The sequence below is a fragment of the Sus scrofa genome, chromosome 9 (genome assembly GCF_000003025.6).
Source record: "Sus scrofa isolate TJ Tabasco breed Duroc chromosome 9, Sscrofa11.1, whole genome shotgun sequence".
In the NCBI taxonomy this organism is placed as follows: Eukaryota; Metazoa; Chordata; class Mammalia; order Artiodactyla; family Suidae; genus Sus; species Sus scrofa.
The window spans coordinates 67734974-67755731 of record NC_010451.4 but is presented as its reverse complement, the minus strand read 5'-3'; the positions used below and the strand labels follow the sequence as shown (position 1 = coordinate 67755731).

The 20758-nt window shown below is 38.1% G+C and overlaps 1 protein-coding gene across 6 annotated transcripts in view; it reads right to left on the bottom strand.

The window, feature by feature from the left end:
* C4BPA (complement component 4 binding protein alpha) overlaps positions 1–20758 on the bottom strand; it is a 48211-nt gene that overhangs the window by 18638 nt on the left and 8815 nt on the right. For all 6 annotated transcript variants that reach the window (XM_013979647.2, XM_021063324.1, XM_021063325.1 and 3 more), the window contains 7 exons: positions 14863–15029; positions 13208–13393; positions 12396–12495; positions 9167–9252; positions 8802–8996; positions 4598–4780; positions 2465–2662 (listed from right to left, as the gene is read on the bottom strand). In XM_013979647.2, the coding sequence (XP_013835101.2) occupies positions 2465–2662; positions 4598–4780; positions 8802–8996; positions 9167–9252; positions 12396–12495; positions 13208–13393; positions 14863–15004 (1090 nt within the window). In that variant the 5' untranslated portion in view covers positions 15005–15029. The remainder of the gene's footprint in view (positions 1–2464; positions 2663–4597; positions 4781–8801; positions 8997–9166; positions 9253–12395; positions 12496–13207; positions 13394–14862; positions 15030–20758) is intronic.

Sequence of the window (20758 nt, the reverse complement as noted above, 5' to 3'; positions counted from 1 at the left end):
TCTTTCTTTCATTTTCAACCAAATTTAAGAGAAATAGCTATTCACGTGCTTTCATTTTTAATGCAGTAAGTGATATAGGAATATAATTTTTTATTCATTAGTAGAAATACTTTTAGATAAAACTAGATATTATTTGATGTAAGAGAAGAAAAAACATCAAAACAGAATAAAATACTCTTCTCCATATCAGGATCTTTTTTATTTTTTATTTATTTATTTTTATTTTTTTGTTTTTTTGCCATTTCTTGGGCCGTTTCCCGTGGCATATGGAGGTTCCCAGGCTAGGGGTCCAATCGAGCTCTAGCCGCCGGCCTACGCCACAGCCACAGCAACACTGGATTTGAGCCGCATCTGCAACCTATGCCACAGCTCACGGCAACACTGAATCCTTAACCCACTGAGCAAGGCCAGGGATCGAACCTGCAACCTCATGGTTCCTAGTCAGATTCGTTAATCACTGAGCCACAACAGGAACTCCCATATCAGGATCTTAACCAGCACTACAATGGGGTCTTTCACACTCATTCAAATATTCTCAGCACTCATTGCTTATGAATTATGATAAAAATACCCAGCTCTCATATGGATTGCAAATTGTAGCTTTATATTGTAGAAAACATTTTTAAATATTTAAGTCACAAGTCTAAATTCATATTTAGTCAGATTTTATGATAACTTGAATAAATACTATTTTACTTTTTTTAAATAGTTAAAAAAGATTCTTTATTAAATAACTAAATTAATAAGACCTTAGTAGGCAAAATAAATATAATTTACAAGTAGGTTTTTAAACATGTATAAACATCCATTTACATAGAAAAATTAGTGTATTAATTACATGTCATTGTTTTTTATTCATTAAAGAGGATTCTCAAAGGTTACACTAAACAATATTTTGTTATTTAAGTGGTGGCAATAATTTTTGTTAATATATTTTTAGGTCAGTCATATTGTTAAAACCTTTCATTCTATTTCCCCAAAATAAGTCTGAACGGCTGCAATTAAACTTTAAGTCCTAATATGAAATGAATAACCTTTCAATAGGTAAATCTAAACTACCATTTTTTATTTATTATTTGTGCATTTCACATATTTTTCAATTTCAGTCCACAGAATAAAGTTCTTTATATTCTGGACTTCAGTATCTTCACTTCTAAAATGGCAAGATTATGGAGTTTCCACTGTGGCACCACAGGATCAGCAGTGTCTCTGGAGGACTGGGACACAGGCCTGGCACAGTGGGTTAAGGATGCCACATTGCCACGGCTGAGGCATAGGTGGTGCCTTGGGGCAGCCAAAAAAGAAAAAAAAAAAAAAATGGGGAGTTCCCGTCGTGGCGCAGTGGTTAATAAATCCGACTAGGAACCATGAGGTTGCGGGTTCGGTCCCTGCCCTTGCTCAGTGGGTTAACGATCCGGCGTTGCCGTGAGCTGTGGTGTAGGTTGCAGACGCGGCTGGGATCCTGCGTTGCTGTGGCTCTGGCGTAGGCTGGTGGCTACAGCTCCGATTCAACCCCTAGCCTGGGAACCTCCATATGCCACGGGAGCGGCCCAAGAAATAGCAACAACAACAACAACAAAAGCCAAAAAAAAAAAAAAAAAATGGCAAGATTCTGACAGATGTGTAGAAAAATCTATGTCGATAATTTCACTGAGGCCCATAAAATTGCTTGCACGTGTCTCTCAGCCCCTCACTTAGTCTCTCAAGTGAGACTGGAAAAAAATCTCCTTTCTATCATATTGAGGCAAGAATTCTGGGTCAGGGGTCAGAGTCTGTCTTCTAGAGGAAGGTCTTACCATCTCATGGTTCAAGAGATATGAGACACAAGTCACCTTGCAGCTGGTTGAGTTCATGACTATTTCACAGACCTTCCTTCTACCAAGTACCCCGAAGTCTTCCTTAGGAAGGAAAGGGCTGTGATGCAGGTCTGACTCTGGCAATAGGTAAAGGTATTTTCCATTCTGCTTTTACTAGTAATGTAGATAATACTTAATCTGCATACTGTTGACCTATATATCTGCGTCTCATTTGATTCTGAACCAGGATAAGATGATAATTTCTTAGCTCCTCAAACTCCAAGAGCTTTGCGAACCCTTCTGACAATAATGGTTCACTATCAATTAAAGATTTAGAATTAGATGTTAATTATCTTGAGGAAAACAATTATTTTCATATAAGTTTGAAAACCCTGGCACATGCTGGATGTTTAACATTCCAAAAAAATTTTTTATTTATTTATGTTTTGGTCTTTTTGTCTTTTAGGGCCACACCTGGAGGTTCCCAAGCGAGGGGTCCAATCAGAACTGCAGCCGCCGGCCTACACCATAGCCACAGCAACGTGGGATCCTTAACTCACTAAACAAGGCCAAGGATCAAACCCATGTCCTCATGGATGCTAGTCGGGTTCACTAAGCACTGAGCCGCAACGGGAACCCCCCCAAAAAATGTTTAAGTAGAAACTCACCCACACATTCTATGTATGAAGACCACTTGAAATCTTCCTGACAAGTCACAGTCAGAGACCCACTTGTCTTGGGTCTATAGCCAGAAAGGCAGTAGTAACTCATCACAGTGTCAACACCATACACTTCTTCTGTAGGCAGGGAGTAGCTATATCTTCTCCAGGTGGCATGGGGGATGTTTGGCAAGCCAGCACAACCATCTGCTCATAAATGAAGAACAAAGGAAAAAGACACTGATCAATGAGCCTGTCCTATCAAAGGATGTTCTGTGTTCATTCAGCCAGAAATCAGCCCACCAGGGCTGAGGAATCAGCCACACCAGAACACACACATGGACACGTGACCAAATCTCCAGAGTTTCTTACTAAAGCCATGAACAGCTGGTTTCTGTGTGTTGTGCCAGCTTTTCAAAATGTTTATTCTGGAGTTCCCGTCATGGCGCAGTGGTTAACGAATCTGACTAGGAACCACAAGGTTGCAGGTTCAATCCCTGCCCTTGCTCAGTGGATTAAGGATCAGGCGTTGCCGTGAGCTGTGGTGCAGTTCGCAGACGAGGCTCAGATTCTGCGTTGCTGTGGCTCTGGCATAGGCTGGCAGCTACAGCTCCGATTAGACCCCTAGCCTGGGAACCTCCATATGCCACGGGAGCAGCCCAAGAAATGGCAAAAAGACAAAAAGACAAAAAAAAAAAATGTTTATTCTTCTTCCTTTTAATTTTTTTTCAGAAAGATTAGTCTCTGAATTTAACATTGAGCTTGCTAGATAAATATGGCTGGAGAACCATGGCAGACAAACAAATCTAACTACTTCGTTTCTTCACTGATAGGAGAAAATAAACACATATCCCGATGATACCAGGAACTTTATCATTTAAGGGTTTGGCAAGGACAAACCAAGCATCTAGCGACTTTTGAGCCTGAAGCTTGTGTCTTGCTGTCATGCTTTCCTGATGCTCCTGGTTCATACAATGTGGGAATACAATTCAAACATCTGCCAAGCTGAAGGTTTATTACACTTTATCATCAAACATTTAAGATGGCATAGAGAGTAAGGGAGTTTTTAACAGTTTTATTAAGATACAAGTCATAGAACAAAAAATTCATCCTTTGAAAATACACAATCCAGTGGTTTTTTAGTACGTTCACAGAGTTGTGCAACCATCACAACTATCCAATTATAGGATATTCTTATCAACCCAAAAGGAAACTCTGTTCTTGTGAGAAGTCATCCCCTACTCTCACCTCCTCCCAGGCCCTGGAAACCACTAAAATACCTTCTTTCCCTATGGATATGCCTATTCTTGATATTTTAAGTAACCCTGTGGGAGTTCCCGCTCTGGAACAATGGGATCCATGGCATCTGCAGCGCCAGGATGCAGGTATAGGATCCCCAGCCCAGCACAGTGGGTTAAAGGATCTGGTGTTGCTACAGCTGTGGCATAGATCACAACTGCAGCTCAGATCTGATCCCTGGCTCAGAAACTCCATATGCTGTGGGGTGGCCAAAAAAGAAAACAAAAACAAACAAACAAACAAAAAAAACCCCTCTGTGAATGGATTTCTTACTTGTAAAATGAGGGTGGTAATAATAGTGTGTACAATTATGGAGAGAATTCATTGACTGTACCTAAACTAGTTATCATTGCTACTATTAAGATAAGTTTTAGCGATCCACATGAGTTTATATTTTCGGAGTATCAGAATCATAATCCATACTTTTGTGCAAGTTAGAAAAAAGTGGTTTTTTCCCTCAGGACACTTTGCTATTCATCTTTCAAAACAGTAATCATAACATAATGATTTTTGTTAGAGCAAAACAATTTTCTATCAACTGCAATAAATGGTTGAAGTAAATATACTAATCCACAATGTCTGCAATGCAATGATCTCTCTTTAGGGTTGGAATGTGCACAACCTTCACAACTGCATGTGGCAGACTTTTGTGATGTTATGTGACCTTGCACAGTGTACTGTAATCATTCTTTTCTCCAACAAGGAAAAAAAATAGAGGGATTCATCTACATTTAAATTTTTACAGTGATTCAAGTGGGCTTAGGCATATAAGAATGCTCCCATCAACATTTCTGGATATTTTTAGATGCCAAACATTGAAACTCCTTCATGGTCCGTACTTACGCAGTTCACAAATGGGAGGAGGAGGACTCCAGTTGCTATCAGCTTCACAATGGATTAAATTGCTGCCTTTAAGGCGAAAACCTTTATCGCATCCAAATAAAATAGACTCTTTATAAGCATAGATGGGTCCAAATCCGGAGGTTATTTTTCCATTTTTAACCACTGGCTGAAGACAATTGATTTCTAAAGACTCATAAGAAAAGACATATGGGTTATATACTTTTTATTCCTTTTTTAAAAGCCTCGGTAGCATGACATCCCACCATGCTGAATCTATTGTAAGATGCTTGTGAGTAACTTTCTCACTTTCCCAAGAAAAACTAGCCATGTGTAATCCAGGAAAAAAACAAAACAAAACAAAACCCTATCTTGAAGTCCTTAAATCCTCCCCTTATAATGGCCTACTTTCCTGGATGATTTTGATGGGGTGGTTGGGCAGTGACCAATAACCAATATGATGGTTATGATGCAGAAGCAGCCAGGGATCACAGATCACAAGCAAAGTACAAACTTCCCCCTCCACTACTGCACACACAGCAGTCAGTCATCAAGTCCTGTCAGTCCTGCCACTTTAATTCCTCTATGATTCCTCAGTTTCTCTGCAGGCCCATTGTCACGACTACAGCTGAAGCCAGCTTCACTACTTAGCTGAATAGCTGGAACAGACGAGTATGGGTTAAGTTTTGTCCCACTGCAAATCATTATCCATTCTGCAGCCAGAGTTTTCTTTCTAAAATGCAGCACATTTACTCCCCTGGTTAAAGTCTTTAAAAGTCTCCCTTCCACCCTCTTTCTGAACTCCTGAGAGCTCCTCAGGCATTTTTAACTGTGTGCAGTTTCATGCTCCTTTATCCCCTGATTTGATTGTGTCCTGTGGTAAGTGACACTGTGTAGGTTCTTAGTGGCAAAGAAAGATGCCTTAGATTAGCAAAATAGCAATACTATAATATTTCTTCTAGCTCAGTTACTGATTGCTTTATTCTGTTGAACTTAGGGTGTTTAGTAGGTTTTGCTTGCTTTGTAGGCATATGTGGTTGACATGAAAATTGCTAACCAATATTTCCAGGTCTGCTTCATGGACACATACATGAAAAGTCAAACAAGAAGAGAGAGAGGAATATGTTCCAAATGAAAAATAAATAAATAAATTAATTAAATTGAAACTACAAAACAATAGGAAAAAAAATCAATGAAACCAAGAGCTAGTTCTTTGAAATGATAAACAAAATTGATTAATTTTTAACCAGGTTCCTTAGGAAAAGAAGAGAGAGGACCCAAATAAATAAAAGCAGAAATGAAGAGGTTACAACTGACATCACAGAAATACAATCATAAGAGACTACTGTGAACAATTATATGCCAGCAAATTGGAAGCCTAGAATGAATGGATAAATTCCTAAAATCATATAATCTTCCAAGACTAAATCAAGAAGACAAAGAAAATGCAGTCTAATTACCAGTAGGAAACTGAATCAGTAATTTAAAAAATACTCCCAATAAACAGATGTGTGTTCTACCAAACATTTAAAGAAGAAACAATACCTATTCTTAAACTACTCCAAGAAGTTGAAAAGGAAGGAATACTTCCAAATTCATTCTACTTGAAACAAAACACTTCAAGAAAACAATACAGGTCAATATTCCTGATGAACACTGATGCAAAAATCCTCAACAAAATATCAGCAAATCAAATTCAACAATATACTGAAAGGATCACACACCTTGATCCAGTAGAATTTATTCAGGGATGCAATAATGGCTCAATATCCACAAATAAATCAACATGATACACCATGTTAACAAAACAAAGGGTAAAAATCATATCATCATCTCAATAGACCTAGAAAGAGCACTTGACAAAATTCAACATCCATTTATGTTAAAAAAAAAAAAAAAACCTCTCAATAAAGTGGGTATAGGATAAACATACCTCAACATAAAGGCTATATATATATATATATATATATATATAATATCATGCTCAATGGTGAAAAGCTGAAAGTTTCTCCTCCAAGATCAAGAATAAGATAAGGATATCCCTTCTCACCACTTTTATTCACCAAAATAATGGAAGTGCTAACCAGAGCAATCATACAAGAAAAAGAAGTAGAAGGAATCCACATTGGAAGGGAAGAAGTAAAACTGTCATTATTTGCAGGAGATATGATACTATAGATAGAAAACTATAAGGATTCCACCAAAAAAAAAACTGTTATAATTAATAAATGAGTTCAATAAATTTGCAGGATACAACATTAATATATAGAAACCCAGTAAATTTCTATACACTAATAGCAGACTATCAAAAAGAGAAATTAAGAAAATAATCCCATTTACAACTGCATCGAAAAGGATAAGATATTTAGGAATAAATTTAACCAAGGAGACGATATACTTGCACTCTAAAAACTACAAGTCATTGATATAAGAAATTGATGATACCAAAAAATGGAAACATATAATATGCTCATGGACTGGAAGAATTGATATTGCTAAAATGTCCATATGGCCCAAAGCAATCTAGAGATTTAATGTAACCCCTATCAAAACACCTATGGTATTTTTCATAGAATGAGACAAAATTTATATTGGAGCACAAAAGACCTCAAATAGTCAAAGCAATTTTGAGAAAAAAGAAAAAAGCAAGAGTTATCATGTTCCCTGATTTCAAGCTATACTACAAAACTTTAGTAATCAAAACAGTATGGCACTGGCACAAAAACAGACACAGAGATTAATGGACAGAATAGAGATCCCAGAAACAAACCCCTATATTGTCAATTATTCTAGGATAGAGGAAGCAATAGTATACAATGGGGAAAAGATAGACTCTTCAATAAATGATGCTGGGAAAATTGGACAGCTACATGCAAAAGAATGAAACTAAACCACTTTCTTATACCACTTACAAAAATGAACTCAAAATGGATTAAATATTTAAGTGCAAGACCTGAAACTATAAAACTGCTAGAAGAAAACATAAGTAACTTCTTTGACATCAGCCTTAGCCATATTTTTTGTTGGGGGAGTGGATTTGTCTCCTCAGGCATGGACAACAAAAGCAGAAAAAAAAAAAAAAGGGACTGCATCAAACCAAAGAGAGAGCTGAAGGAAACCATGAGCAAAACAAAAAGGCAACATACTGAATGGGAGAAGATATTTGAAATTGATATATATAAGAAAGGGTTAATATCCAAAATTTATAAAGAACTCAGCCAAATCAATACCAGAAAAAAAAACAATTAAAAAATGTACAGAGGACCTAGATAGATTTTTTTTTCAAAGAAGACATATGGGTAGCTAACAGGCATATTAGAAGGTGCTCAATTTGATTTGCCAGGGAAGTGCAAATCAAAACCACAATGAGATATCACCTCACATGTGTCAGAATGGCTATTATCAAAAAAACAAGAAATAAAAACTGTTGGCAAGGATGTGGAGAAAAAAAAAAAAATACCGGTGCACCCTTGGTACAGCCACTGTGGAAAACAGTATGGAGATTCCCCCAAAATTAAAAATAGAACAACCATATTCCATGAAAAAAAAAAAAGAGTAAGATCTTGTCATTTGTGATAACATGTATGGAGCTAGAGGATATTATGCTAAGTGAAATAAGTCAGGCAGAGAAAGACTTATATATGATTTTAATTATAAGTGGAATCTAAAAATCAAAACAAACAGAACAGAAATAGACTCATAGATACAGAGAACAAATTGGTGATCACCACAAGGAAGAAAAGTGGGGAATGGGCAAAATAGGTAAAGGGAATTAAGAGGTGCAAACTTTCAGCTATAAAATAAATGTTTTGAGGATGTAGGATGTATAGCATAGAGAATATGGTCAATAATATTGCAATAACTTTGAATGGTGACAAATGGTAACCAGATTTGTGGTGATAATTTTGTACTGCACAAAAATATCAAATCTTTATGTATTATGTAGTACATCTGAAGCTAATATAATATTGTGAGTCAATTACATTTTAATTAAAAAAAAACTTTTAATTCACAAAGCCAATGAGATATCAGTGCTGTTTGTTACCATATACTGGTACAGCATGCCTAAGCATCAGTTTACTGAGTAAATGACTGCATCATTGCAAATAATAATTTGTCTTTGAATAATTATATTTCCCCCAATATATTTACCTTCCTTTTTCTTTTAAACAAATAATTCAAACCAAAATTTACCATTATGACTTACTTTTACAAATAGGAGGGCTTGGACTCCAAACACCTATTGTTTCATTTTCCACCGAGCAAGAAATGGAGGCTTTGCCTAACATTGAGAAGTCAGAGTCACAGCTGTAGGTGACAGAAGAGCCATACGTGTAGAAGTCTTCATCTCCACCGTTGTGCTTCCCATTGCTGATAGCTGGAGGAGGCTCACACTTGACAACTGAGATGAGTGAGAGAAGAGGAAGAAACAATCAGGAACGCATCCTTAGAAATCGAACATTCATGATGCAAATTCTAATGGAGGGTATAAGAAGCTGCCAAGATGCACCCAGTTTGTATTACCTAACATGGTTTAGGTTTATAGTCAAGACAAGGAAAGTCTTTACTTACTCATACATCTGGGGAGATATTCACTCCAGCCAACTCCTTTTTCTTGGATTTCACAGTAACTAGTGGTTGGACCAACTAAGACATATCTGAATAAAACAGGATCAAAGATTTTAGAGGAATTCTTCCTACAATAAATTAAATTGAAGGAAGGGGTCTGGAAACTTGACTTGTTACTCAATATTAAAAATGAAGAAGTAATATTTTTGACATTTCCCATTGAGCACTTCATTCGGTAAAATTTCATCACTGCAATGAGATGTGTAAATTTGTTCATTCGTCCTTTCATTCTGTAACCTGTTACTAGACATCGACTATGTGTCAGGCATGGAGTTCATCCCGAGCTCAGTCAGGACAATGTAGGGTAAAAGACTCATTTGAGTGTGTTCTGCAGGTTTTTTTGGATGAGAATATCAGCTAGATTACTGGCCCCAAACTCTCTTGTACTCTGCCTTTCTGTTTTCTGACTTCCAGATGCTTGCCCTCTGCTGTACACCATTAATTCCCTCTCCATGATCTCCACTTCTCTGTCTGTTGACAAATCCTAAGCTTTCTTCAGTTTATCTTACTGCCCCATATGAATTACGGTAACTGATAAAAAAAAAAAATCATTGTTAGTACAGTTTCAAATTATATTATTATCAAGGAACAAACCTCAAATATGACTGAACACTAATGTAAATATTACCTTCAGCAATCTAAGAAGTCCTGAAATTTATTTAATAATAAGGTTTTAATAATAATTTAATAGTAAATTTTAACAAGATAAAAAATGCAATAAGACTTAAGCATTTCTTGCTGGAGAAGGCGTGGAGAAAAGGGAACCCTCCTACACTATTGGTGGAAATGTAAATTGGTATAACCACTATGGAAAACAGTATGGGAGTACCTCAGAAAACTAAATATAGAACTACCATATAATCCAGCAATCCTACTCCTGGGCATATATCTGGACAAAACTACAATTCAAAAAATACATGGACCCCCATGTTTATAGCAGCTCTATTCGCAGTAGCCAAGACATGGAAGCAACCTAAATGTCCACTGACAGATGAATGGATTAAGAACATGTGATATATATATACAATGGAATATTACTCAGCCATAAAAAAATAACAAAATAATGCCATTAGTAGCAACATGGATGGAATAGAGATTAGCATACTAAGTGAAGTTAATCAGAGAGTGAAAGACAGATATCATATAATATCACTTATGTGTGAATCTTAAAAAAAAAAAGGGAAACAAATGATCTTATTTGCAGAACAGAAAGACTCACAAACTTTGAAAAACTTATGGTTACCAAAGGGGACAGGTGCTGTAGAGAGGGATGGACTGAGTGTTTGTGATTGGTATATACACATAGAGGTATATGGGATGATTAGCTAACAGGACCTGCTGTATAGCACAGAGAACTCTATCCAATATTCTGATAATCTATGTGGGAAAAGAAATCTGAAAAAGAATGGATGTGTGTACATGCATTACTGAGTCACTTTGTTGTACAGCAGAAATTATCACGACATTGTAAATCAACTACACTTCAATAAAACACTAAAAATGAAAAAAAATTAATAAAATAAAAAATCTATTCTCCTAAAATTAAAAGCTAATACAACACTGATTATAAAATATTCTTAACTTTAAAGATCATATAGAAAAATAAATAAGTAGTGTCAAGAATATTCTGAAAAAGAAGAGCAATAAGATAGGACTACCCATATTGACTATTAAAACATGTTTTAAAGCCTCAATAAGTAGATGACTGTGAAATGTGTAATAAATATATAGGGAAAACAATGGCTTTGAATAAAAAATCCAGAAATAGACCCAGATGCAAATTTCATAGAATATCAACAAGCACTCTCAGATCAGTAAACTGAAGATAGATTTGTTTTTCCTAATAAATGATGTTGGGATAACAGGAAAGCCATATGAAAAAAATATGGACCAATATATGTACCTCATACTGTATACCATATATTGAGTACAAATTGATCAAATCTTTACACATTAAAAAATAGGAAAACAAAAAATGTAATAGAAGAAATCTAGGCAAATAGTTCAAAATCCTGTATTTGGTAAAGCCTTTTAAGTTGAGACCTAAAATCCAGAAGCCATTTTAAAAAGGAGATTGATAAATTTAACAGCATAAAAAATTTATTCTCAAGAACAAAAAATATACCAATAGCCAAGTAAGTCAAAGGACAATATAATTGGAGGAAAAGTTGCAGCTCTTATCAGAAACAAGGTTTAAACCTTAATATGCATAGATTCATGTGAATGTGTGTATGTGTCTATCTTAGAAAATAAAAATTAAAAGTTCAGGAGTTCCCAATGTGGCTCGGGGGAAACAAATCTGACTAGTATCCACGGGGACACAGATTCAAATCCCAGCCTCACTCAATGGGTTAAGGATCCAGAGTTGCCGTGAGCTGTGGTGTAGGTCGCAGACACGGCTCAGATCTGGCATTGCTGTGGCTGTGGTGTAGGCCAGCAGCTACAGATCCAGTTTGACCCTAGCCTGGGAACGTCCATATGCTGCAAATGCAACCCTGAAAAGACAATAAATAAATAAATAAATAAATAAATAAATAAATAAATAAAATGTAAATGAGTTAATAGAAAAAATAGGGGAAGGATGTGTCAAATAATTCACAAATAAATGCAACATCACTTGAAATATAAAAAATATGTTCAATTTTACTCATAATAAGAGAAATATACTTTGAACTGTAATAAGGTTTCATTTTACCTCCTTTTTTTTTTTTTTTAAGGCCACATCTGCAGCATAAGGAAGTTCCCAGGCTAGGGGCAGAATCAGAGCTGCAGCTGAGGCCTACACCATAACCACGCCAACACAATAACCTCCTATGCAGTTGCAAAAGGGAAGTAATGAGGAACCTCTCTAGACACAAACAAAAAAATATTTCTGTGCTTCAAAAACTGCTAAAGATTCAAAACTACTTTTGTTATTGGAAAGGTACAAAACAGCGCTATTTCTTAGCTCGTGTTTGTACCAGTGGATACTAGAAAGATACAGAAGAAGCCAATAAAAGTGGTTCCCTGTTTAAGAATGCAAAGAAATGGGGAGGCTGGCAATAGAACAGAAGTGAGAATTCTCAGTGTATAATTTTTTACATCATTTTTATTTTTGAAAGATATGAATATGTGAGATTTTTTTTAATTAATTTTAAAAAGAAGTATTGTTTCTAGATGGCTTTATACTCACCCTTCTGAACAGCTGAATTCTATTTGTGATCCTAAAGAGTAATCTGTCTTAACTTTCACTTGCCCATTAAGTAATTCTCCCGGATTTCCGCATTGTTTCTCTGAGAGAAAATTAAAATGATGATTAGTGATACCATGTACTCATACATATGGTATTGGAAAAGAGGGCTGATTAATCACTGTGGTAATTGGAGTCTATGGCCCAGGATTTACCAACGTGTACCTTGAACGTGAGCCACTCAAAAATGCATGTCCTTGGTCACAAAAGGAACGCCCCCACAAAAGGTATGGATCATTATGTATATACCCTTCCTACCGGAAAAAGGTCACAGAATTAATTCTCAACTGCGAGTGAAACACAGCATATTCTTACAAACATAGCAGATATTTTGGGTGAGGTTTCTTTTCAAACGACATTACCATTTTCTAATAACGTAACTTTTTATAATTTTTTAGAGTGAATCTAGTTTTCAATGTGTTTAAATTGAACTTCTCATTCACTTCTGGAAAAAAGTATTCACTGAATATATTGTAAAGGATAGACTTATTTTTCTATGCTGCTAGACTGCTCCTAATTGTTTTTGTGTTTATCATTTTTTTTTTTTTTTGGTTTTTTTGGTTGTTGTTGTTGTTGTTTTCGCTTACGTTCTTCAAAAATGTGGGGCACATGTGTACGCTGAAATCAGTATCTGACAAACTGGATTGTTCCTTAGTGACCAAAGATATTCATTTGCATTCACTAAGATTAGTTCCTGAGATACATTTGCAAGGAAGGAAAAAAAACAAAGAAGAAAAATAAATGTTCATACTTACTGACACAGAATTCAATGTAGTTCCATGTGCCTCTTGATTCACAGGTAAGAACATGATTTTTTGCAGTAATTTTACGGTATCCAGGGCGGCAGTTGTATTTCAGAGTAGTTCCAGTTTCAAACTCTGTCTCATTCAACTCACTTATTGGAGAAGCAAATTGTAAATAAGGTGGAGGACCACATTTGCCTGAACACCAAAATGACAACAGCACCAAAAGTTACAGCCTGAGACACAGAATATTAACATTTCAGTAACATCATTTTAGGACAGAAACCATTCTTTTCTCCTCTAACCAAGAAAAAATCGTTAACTCCTATTATCCACATTGTTTAATGAATCCAGTGAGTAATTAGTAACACGTTTGTTGATTAATGACAAGGATAATGATAAAAGGCGTAAACTTTTCACCCCTTCTCTAAATGAAACAATTTATCTTAAAAGAATAGCAGACATGATTCCATATGCCTATCAGATTCCCCAATTCTGCTGACTCAGATGTATCCTTGCAAATCCAGAAGCCCTACAATTTTCCTCAACAGAAATATATCATGTCACATCATGTCACATCAATTGTCTCAGGAAACAGAAACTGGGGAGAAGGATAAGAATAATCTCTCTCTTTTTTTTTTTTTTTTTTTTGTCTTTTTGTCTTTTTTAGGGCTGCACCCGCAGTATATGGAGGTTCCGCCCATGCCACAGCCACAGTAACATCAGATCCAAGCTGTGTCTGCAACCTACACCACAGCTCACAGCACCGCCAGATCCTTAACCCACTGAGTGAGGCCAGGGATCGAACCTGCAACCTTATGTTCCAACTAGGTTACCTTATGGTTCCTAGTCAGATTCGTTTCTGCTGCGCCACGACGAGAACCCCAAGAAAAACATTTCTAATTTGTACTTTTTGGCACCCTTTGGATTTTGAGGGATTTGAAGGAAGAAATATGGGGCCTTGGAAGCATAAAAATGTTAACCCTGCTTTGCTTGCCAGAATGAAATATAGGGCCAGTATACCTTCAGGAGCCAAAGTAGAACGATACACTTCCCCTGTCCATTCCAGATAAACCCTTGGACATTAAAGATTGTTCAGAGAGATAATACAGATTTGTTTCATTTCATGATTGGGGACAGACTGTTTTGGAAATTCCTGGAAAAGAAATTCTAGGGGGAAGTATCTGCAAAACTACCACTTTTCTGGAGTTCCAGTCATGGCTCAGTGGAAACAAATCTGACTAGCAGGACGCAGTTTTGATCCTTGGCCTTGATCAGTGGGTAAAGGATCCAACGTTGCTATGAGCTGTGGTGTAGGTCACAGACGCAGCTCAGATCTGGCATTGCTGTGGCTGTGGTGTAGGCCAGCAGCTGTAGCTCCACTTGGACCCCTGGTCTGGGAATCTCCATATGCTGCTGGTGCGGCCCTAAAGACAAAAAAAAAAAAAAAAAAAAAAAAAAAAAAAGAACTACGCTTTTCTAGGTAAAGCAAATTTCCCCCTGCATTCCACATAATTCCAAATAAATTCCAAATTTCTGGTCAAATAAACACTTTGCTGCTGAAGCAGGACTTCTTCTAAAAGCTTAAGTATCTTTGTTAGTCTTGAAAGTGCATGAGTGGATGATGTTAAATATTGACAATCGGAACTTGTCTTCCTATTACTCACCAAGAACAGTAGCCAACAGAGCAGCAGCTAAGGTCACTTGGAACAGAATAGGATCAGAGACTCTCCACCGCCTAGAGAAGGGCCAGGATGCCATTGTCCCCTTTCCATGAAAGATCGTAATTAGAGCTCTTGGGAAGTCCATGACCTGATGCTTCACTGACACTTTTCTGTTGAAAGAACTCAGTTTAATAAACAGTCATCGAATTCCTAATTGCCATAGAGCACTAGGATAAATGCTATGGGATCCATGTCTTTGAGAAATTACAGCCTAGAGTGGAAGAAAAGACAGGCACACAAATGTTAGAACACAAAGCAGTGAGTGTTAGCTTCTGCAGAAACACTTCACTCGTAAGAGAGAGTAATTCCAAGTGAGGAGATGGGAGGGGGCTGAATCTGAATTAGATAGGCCGTAAACCTTATAAAATGGATGCAGGAAAATTGGGGAGCAGAAGACAATACTTCAATTTGGCTGGAAAGTAAAGTGCTGGTGATGGGGAGACGGTTGTTCAGTAGTGGGGCAGCTTATAGGTAGGTCTGAATGGGATGGGAGGGCCAAGTTTAGGAATTTATGGACACTACCCTGTGGGAAATAAAGAGCTATTGTTTTTTTTGTTTTGGTTGTTTTCCTTTTTTCTTTTTTTTTTTTTTTTTTTGTCTTTTTGCCTTTTCTAGGGCTGCTCCCGCAGCATATGGAGGTTCCCAGGCAAGGGGTCTAATCAGAGCTGTAGCCACTAGCCTGCACCAGAGCCACAGCAATGCAAGATCCGAGCCACGTCTGCAAACTACACCAGAGCTCACGGCAACGCTGGATTCGTAACCCACTGAGTGAGGCCAGGGATCAAACCCGCAACCTCATGGTTCCTAGACGGATTCGTTATGTTTTGGTTGTTTTTAATGTGTCCTTAGAGTGACCCATTATTCGGCTTTAAGATCACTATGGTGGATGTATACATAATAGATTGACCTGGACGAGAAGAGGACACAGGGAGGTTGGTTAAGAAGACTACTGCATTGGCCAGGTGAGCCACAGAGATGCTGTGGCCAAAAAAAGGCAGAGGGGTTAGAGAAGAGGCAACAGATGTTAAACAAAACGAAACAAAAAGGCTAGAAAATAATGAGACAGAGAAAAGGAGCGGGATCACTAGGATCGCTGTGTATAACATTGGGAGTTTCTCATAACAGCTGTCAATGGAGGCAATAAACCATCAAGCAATTTGCAGTTTTGGAAAAAAAAATGGTTTTACAGATAGATAAATAGATAGAAATATAGATAGAAATATAGATAGATAGATAGATAGATAGATAGATAGATAGATAGATAGACAGACATATGCAGATATATAAAGACATTTAAAGAGAAAGAAAAATATATGAGACAAATGTATTTTCATGATTTAATCAGACTATTTTGAGACTTGTTTAAAGCCAAATCATGAGGGACATTTTTCTCATCACCACACTCCTGTTCCCATTGGCAAAAACAGTATATCTTAAATTTACCTCAGAAACGGTCTTTATCCTCAAAAGAATATATGGAAGTTAACTCCCAATGAAATACTGAATTGCATCTTTTATTCTGATATTTCTGTTAGAGCCACATGATTCTGCACTCCCTGTGTCCGTAATTCATACGAATTGCTTAGCCATTTAGATAAAGGGAGACCCCTCAATTATTGCCCTCAAAGATGTTTTTGTTTCACATTCAGGGGTAAGAAAGTTCACAGTGGTCCTTCACACTATGTAGTGGGCCCTGATTTCTTCATTGAGTAAGGATTCATCTAACCTTATCTTTCCAAAACTCAGTTCTGATGCTCATCCTTCTACCTGCTGCCAGTTGTAGGCAACTCTAGCCTGTGCACATGGTATCTCAGGAGCTTGGTACATGGCCACCAGACAATTCTGCTAAAAAGTAAGTTTAACCTGTTGGACAGTTTATCAATTGTCTTGATGACTAAAAATATGTTTGTGGAATTTATGATGAATGAGCTAGGGTGATCTAAAGAGGTCAGGAGAAACCACAATCAGCGTTCTGAGCCCCTTTCTTTCTTATTTCCCCTTTTCTCTTTTCCTAACACTGACCTTCTGATGTCTAGACTTTCCTCCTTCTGCCCCAGCCATCAGATGAGACTGGAGACAGTTGGAGGGAAGGCAATCCCATATAATGTAAACAAGTGTACTAAACCATCTGCAAAATTTACAAAATACAATCAATTTCCCCACCCAATAAAAACTGTTATAAAGCATAAAAACCAGAGTTCCCATTGTGGCTTAGCGGTTAATGAACCCGACTAGCATCCATGAGGACTCAGGTTTGGTCCCTGCCCTTGCTCAGTGGGTTAAGGATCCAGCATTGCCATGAGCTGTGGTGTAGATCGCAGACACGGCTCAGATCCTACGCTACGTCTGTGGCGTAGGCTGGCAGCTACAACTCCAATTCCACCCCTAGCCTGGGAAACTCCATATGCCTTGCGTGCAGCCCTAAAGAGACAAAAAGACAAAACTAAAAATAAAAAATAAAGTATAAAAAACATAAGAATCAGTTTCATTTTTTGCTTTTTTTTTTTTTCTTTTGTCTTTTTCAGGGCCACACCCGAGGCATATGGAAGTTCCCAGGCTAGGTAGGGGTCGAATTGGAGCTGCAGCTGCCGGCCTACACAACAGCCACAGCAATGCCAGATCCAAGCCACGTCTGCGACTTACACCACAGCTCACAGCAACACTGGATCCCCAACACACTGAGCGAGGCCAAGGATTGAAACCACATCCTCATAGATACTAGTCAGATTTGTTTCCACTGAGCCATAACGGGAACTCCCTTCCTTCATTTTTGATGTCAGTAGCTGTCTCATGTTTATTAAATTTCAGTGAAACTGAAGAGATTTTAAAATACCGATACACTGGCAAAACAGAATTTGACTATAAAAAAGTCAAGAAGCTAGAGCATAAAGTGAAAAGTTCCCATAGGAATTGCTACAGTTGTTAGGATTTTCACAAGAAAATACATACATTGAATATAAACAGAAAAAGACTTGTTATGATAAAAATACAGCCATGAGATTAAAACCTTAGCTTCAGGAAATTGAACAAAAATACTTAAAATGCTGTTGTTACTCATGCTAGCAGTCCCATCTCTGATGCCTCTCCTATCTTCCAGGCCAGTCTCCATGTTCCAGTTACCACTGAGGCTTTGTAACACTGATTCTGACTTGGCTTAACTGACACCTGAAGTCTGTTTTCACCACTGGACCATAAGATCCTTGAAGTCAGAAGGTGGTTTTTAGTTATCTCTGCCCAACATTCGACCTATCACTGTGCCTCACGTTCAAGTGCTCAACAAGTGTTTGTTGGATTTACATTCAAAAGCACCTCGTTCTAGGAGTTCCCGTTGTAGCCAGTCAGTTAAGAACCTGAACAGTGTCCATAAGGATGCTGGTTTGATCCCTGGTCTCACCCAGTGGGTTAGGTATCCGGCGTTGCCACAGGCTGTGGTGCAGGTCGAAGGTACAGCTTGGATCTGGCGCTGCTGTGGCTGTGGCATAGGTGACTTCAAATCAACCCCTAGTTTGGGAATGTCCACATGCTGCTGCTTCCATATGCTGCTTCCTAAAAAGACAAGGAAAAAGAAAAACAAAAGCACCTCGTGCTAAAATATGTTTTAAAGAAAAGTAATCTGTTCCATGTCCATATCTATTCTTAGAGTGTTTGTTTTGTCAAGGGCAGATTTCACCTGAATTTAAAGCAAGGCACACCTGCTATCTTGATGAGAACAGACCCCAGGAATTTTACTCAAGGTTGTTTCCCATCCTTAATCTAAAGTCAGCAGATTGTCAACCATACACCATAGGACACTAAGGAGGCAAGGAACGAACAAAAAATGCAGGTTATGACCGGAGCTAAAAGGCAGCCATACAAACAGACCCCACCTTGTGGTGAGGGATTTATATCACGCAGCCTTGCACCAAGGCCACAGATGTAGTGCTGGGGACACAGGAGGACAGTATGTGGTCCAGGGTATGGGCTGGAGTCAGACCCAGCCATGTGGGTTCGATCTTGATTCCACCACACAGGAACAGCCCGGGGGCAAGATACTTAGCCCTCTAAGCTCCTCTAAGCTTCAATGTCCTCTTTTATAAAATAAAAACAACTACATGCCTCCCAGAATTGCTGAGAGGGGCCTTGGTTCAGGCATGGACAGCACATAGTAAATATTCATAAAAAATATTAGAGAAGAGAGTGACAGAGTTGGTGTTGGAATGGGATTCTGACAGAACCAGAACTCCTAGCACCAAAACATCATCACAATAATGATATAAAATTGTAATGACAGAGTTCCCATCATGGCTCAGAGGAAACAAATCTGACTAGCATCCATGAGGACACAGGTTCGAGCCCTGGCCTTGCTCAGTGCGTTAAGGATCCAGTGTTGCCATGAGCTGTGGTGTAGGTCACAGACAAGGCTCAGATCTGGAGTGTCTGTGGCTGTGACATAGGCCAGCAGCTACAGTTCCTATTCAACCCCTAGCCTGGGAACTTCCATATGCCATGGGTTCGACCCTAAAAAGATAAAAATAAATAAATAAATAAAATAAAATTGTAATGACAAATGACTGCAACTCCGGGGGACTTTAATAAGCCTTTGTGCAAAAGAAACCACACTAGCCTTGGGCCAGAAGCCCTTGGTCAGGTCTTCACCATGGCCGTTGGTAATAGTGAGACCCAGTGCCACACCCAGAGCAGTGATGCTGGTGCCCACGGGGGCCTGTCCTGAGCGTCTTCTTCCCTCCCCTAAACTGTCTTCCTGGAAGGAAGGCAACCAGCCCATGACTCTGATCTTCCTCGGTGAATCACTCACAGACTTGTGGTTCCAACTGTCTCCTGGAGGTGCCGAAATTTACATGCTCCATAAACTCCATTGCTAATAAAAAAATCTTATTCTGCCCTATTATTTCCCACATGTAAATGTTGAACCATTCAGGCCTGCCTCTTTTAGTCGTGCTGCTAACTAGTAAATTTCCAGTGCCGAGCTTTATGACTGTGGACCTTTCTAAAAGTCAATGAAAGAAATCTCAGCAAAGTAAGGAGGAACTATTCTCTCTTCCCCTGCAGCGACTGAACAGCAGAAATCTGCATCATAAGTTTGACTTGCAAAATGTTACGTCTAACAAAGGAGATTGGTTCTCTGCCGCTTGAACATTACCTTTAATCCTGGAAAAGTCTACCATCCTGACTGGTTATCTTAGCAAATTATTTTTTGTCTTGGATAATATTTAAATTAACATTTCTGCTTTTGAAAGTTATAAACATTTTCTTAGAAAATCCAAAAGGAAATTATTACACTTTCCTCTTTCCTTGCAATCCTGAAGGCAAATTAAAAGTGTTGACTGTTGGATTTCTTTTTTTAATTTATCCTTATGGAGGTATAAGTGACTAAATTGTAAGTGTACAACCACCATGATTGGTGATTTGACAAAGGTACACATTACAAAAGAATTTCCCCCTACTCCCCCATCTAATGAACACATCCATCACCTCACAAATTTATTGTTCCCCAGTTTTATTGAAAAATAATTGACATACATCATTTCATAAGTTTTGTGTTTTTTTTTGGTTTTTTTTTTAGGGCTGCACCCACAGCATATGGAGGTTCCCAGACTAGGGGTGTAATCAGAGTTACAGCCACTGGACTATGCCATAGCCACAGCAACATCAGATCCGAGCTGCATCTGTGACCTACACTGCAGCTCACAGCAACGCCGGATCCTGGATCCTTAACCCACTGAGGGAGACCAGAGATCGAACCAGCAACTTCATGGTTCCTAGCTGAATTCATTTCCACTGTGCCATGTTGAGAACTCCATCATTTCATAAGTTTAAGGTGTACAACACAATGGTTTGA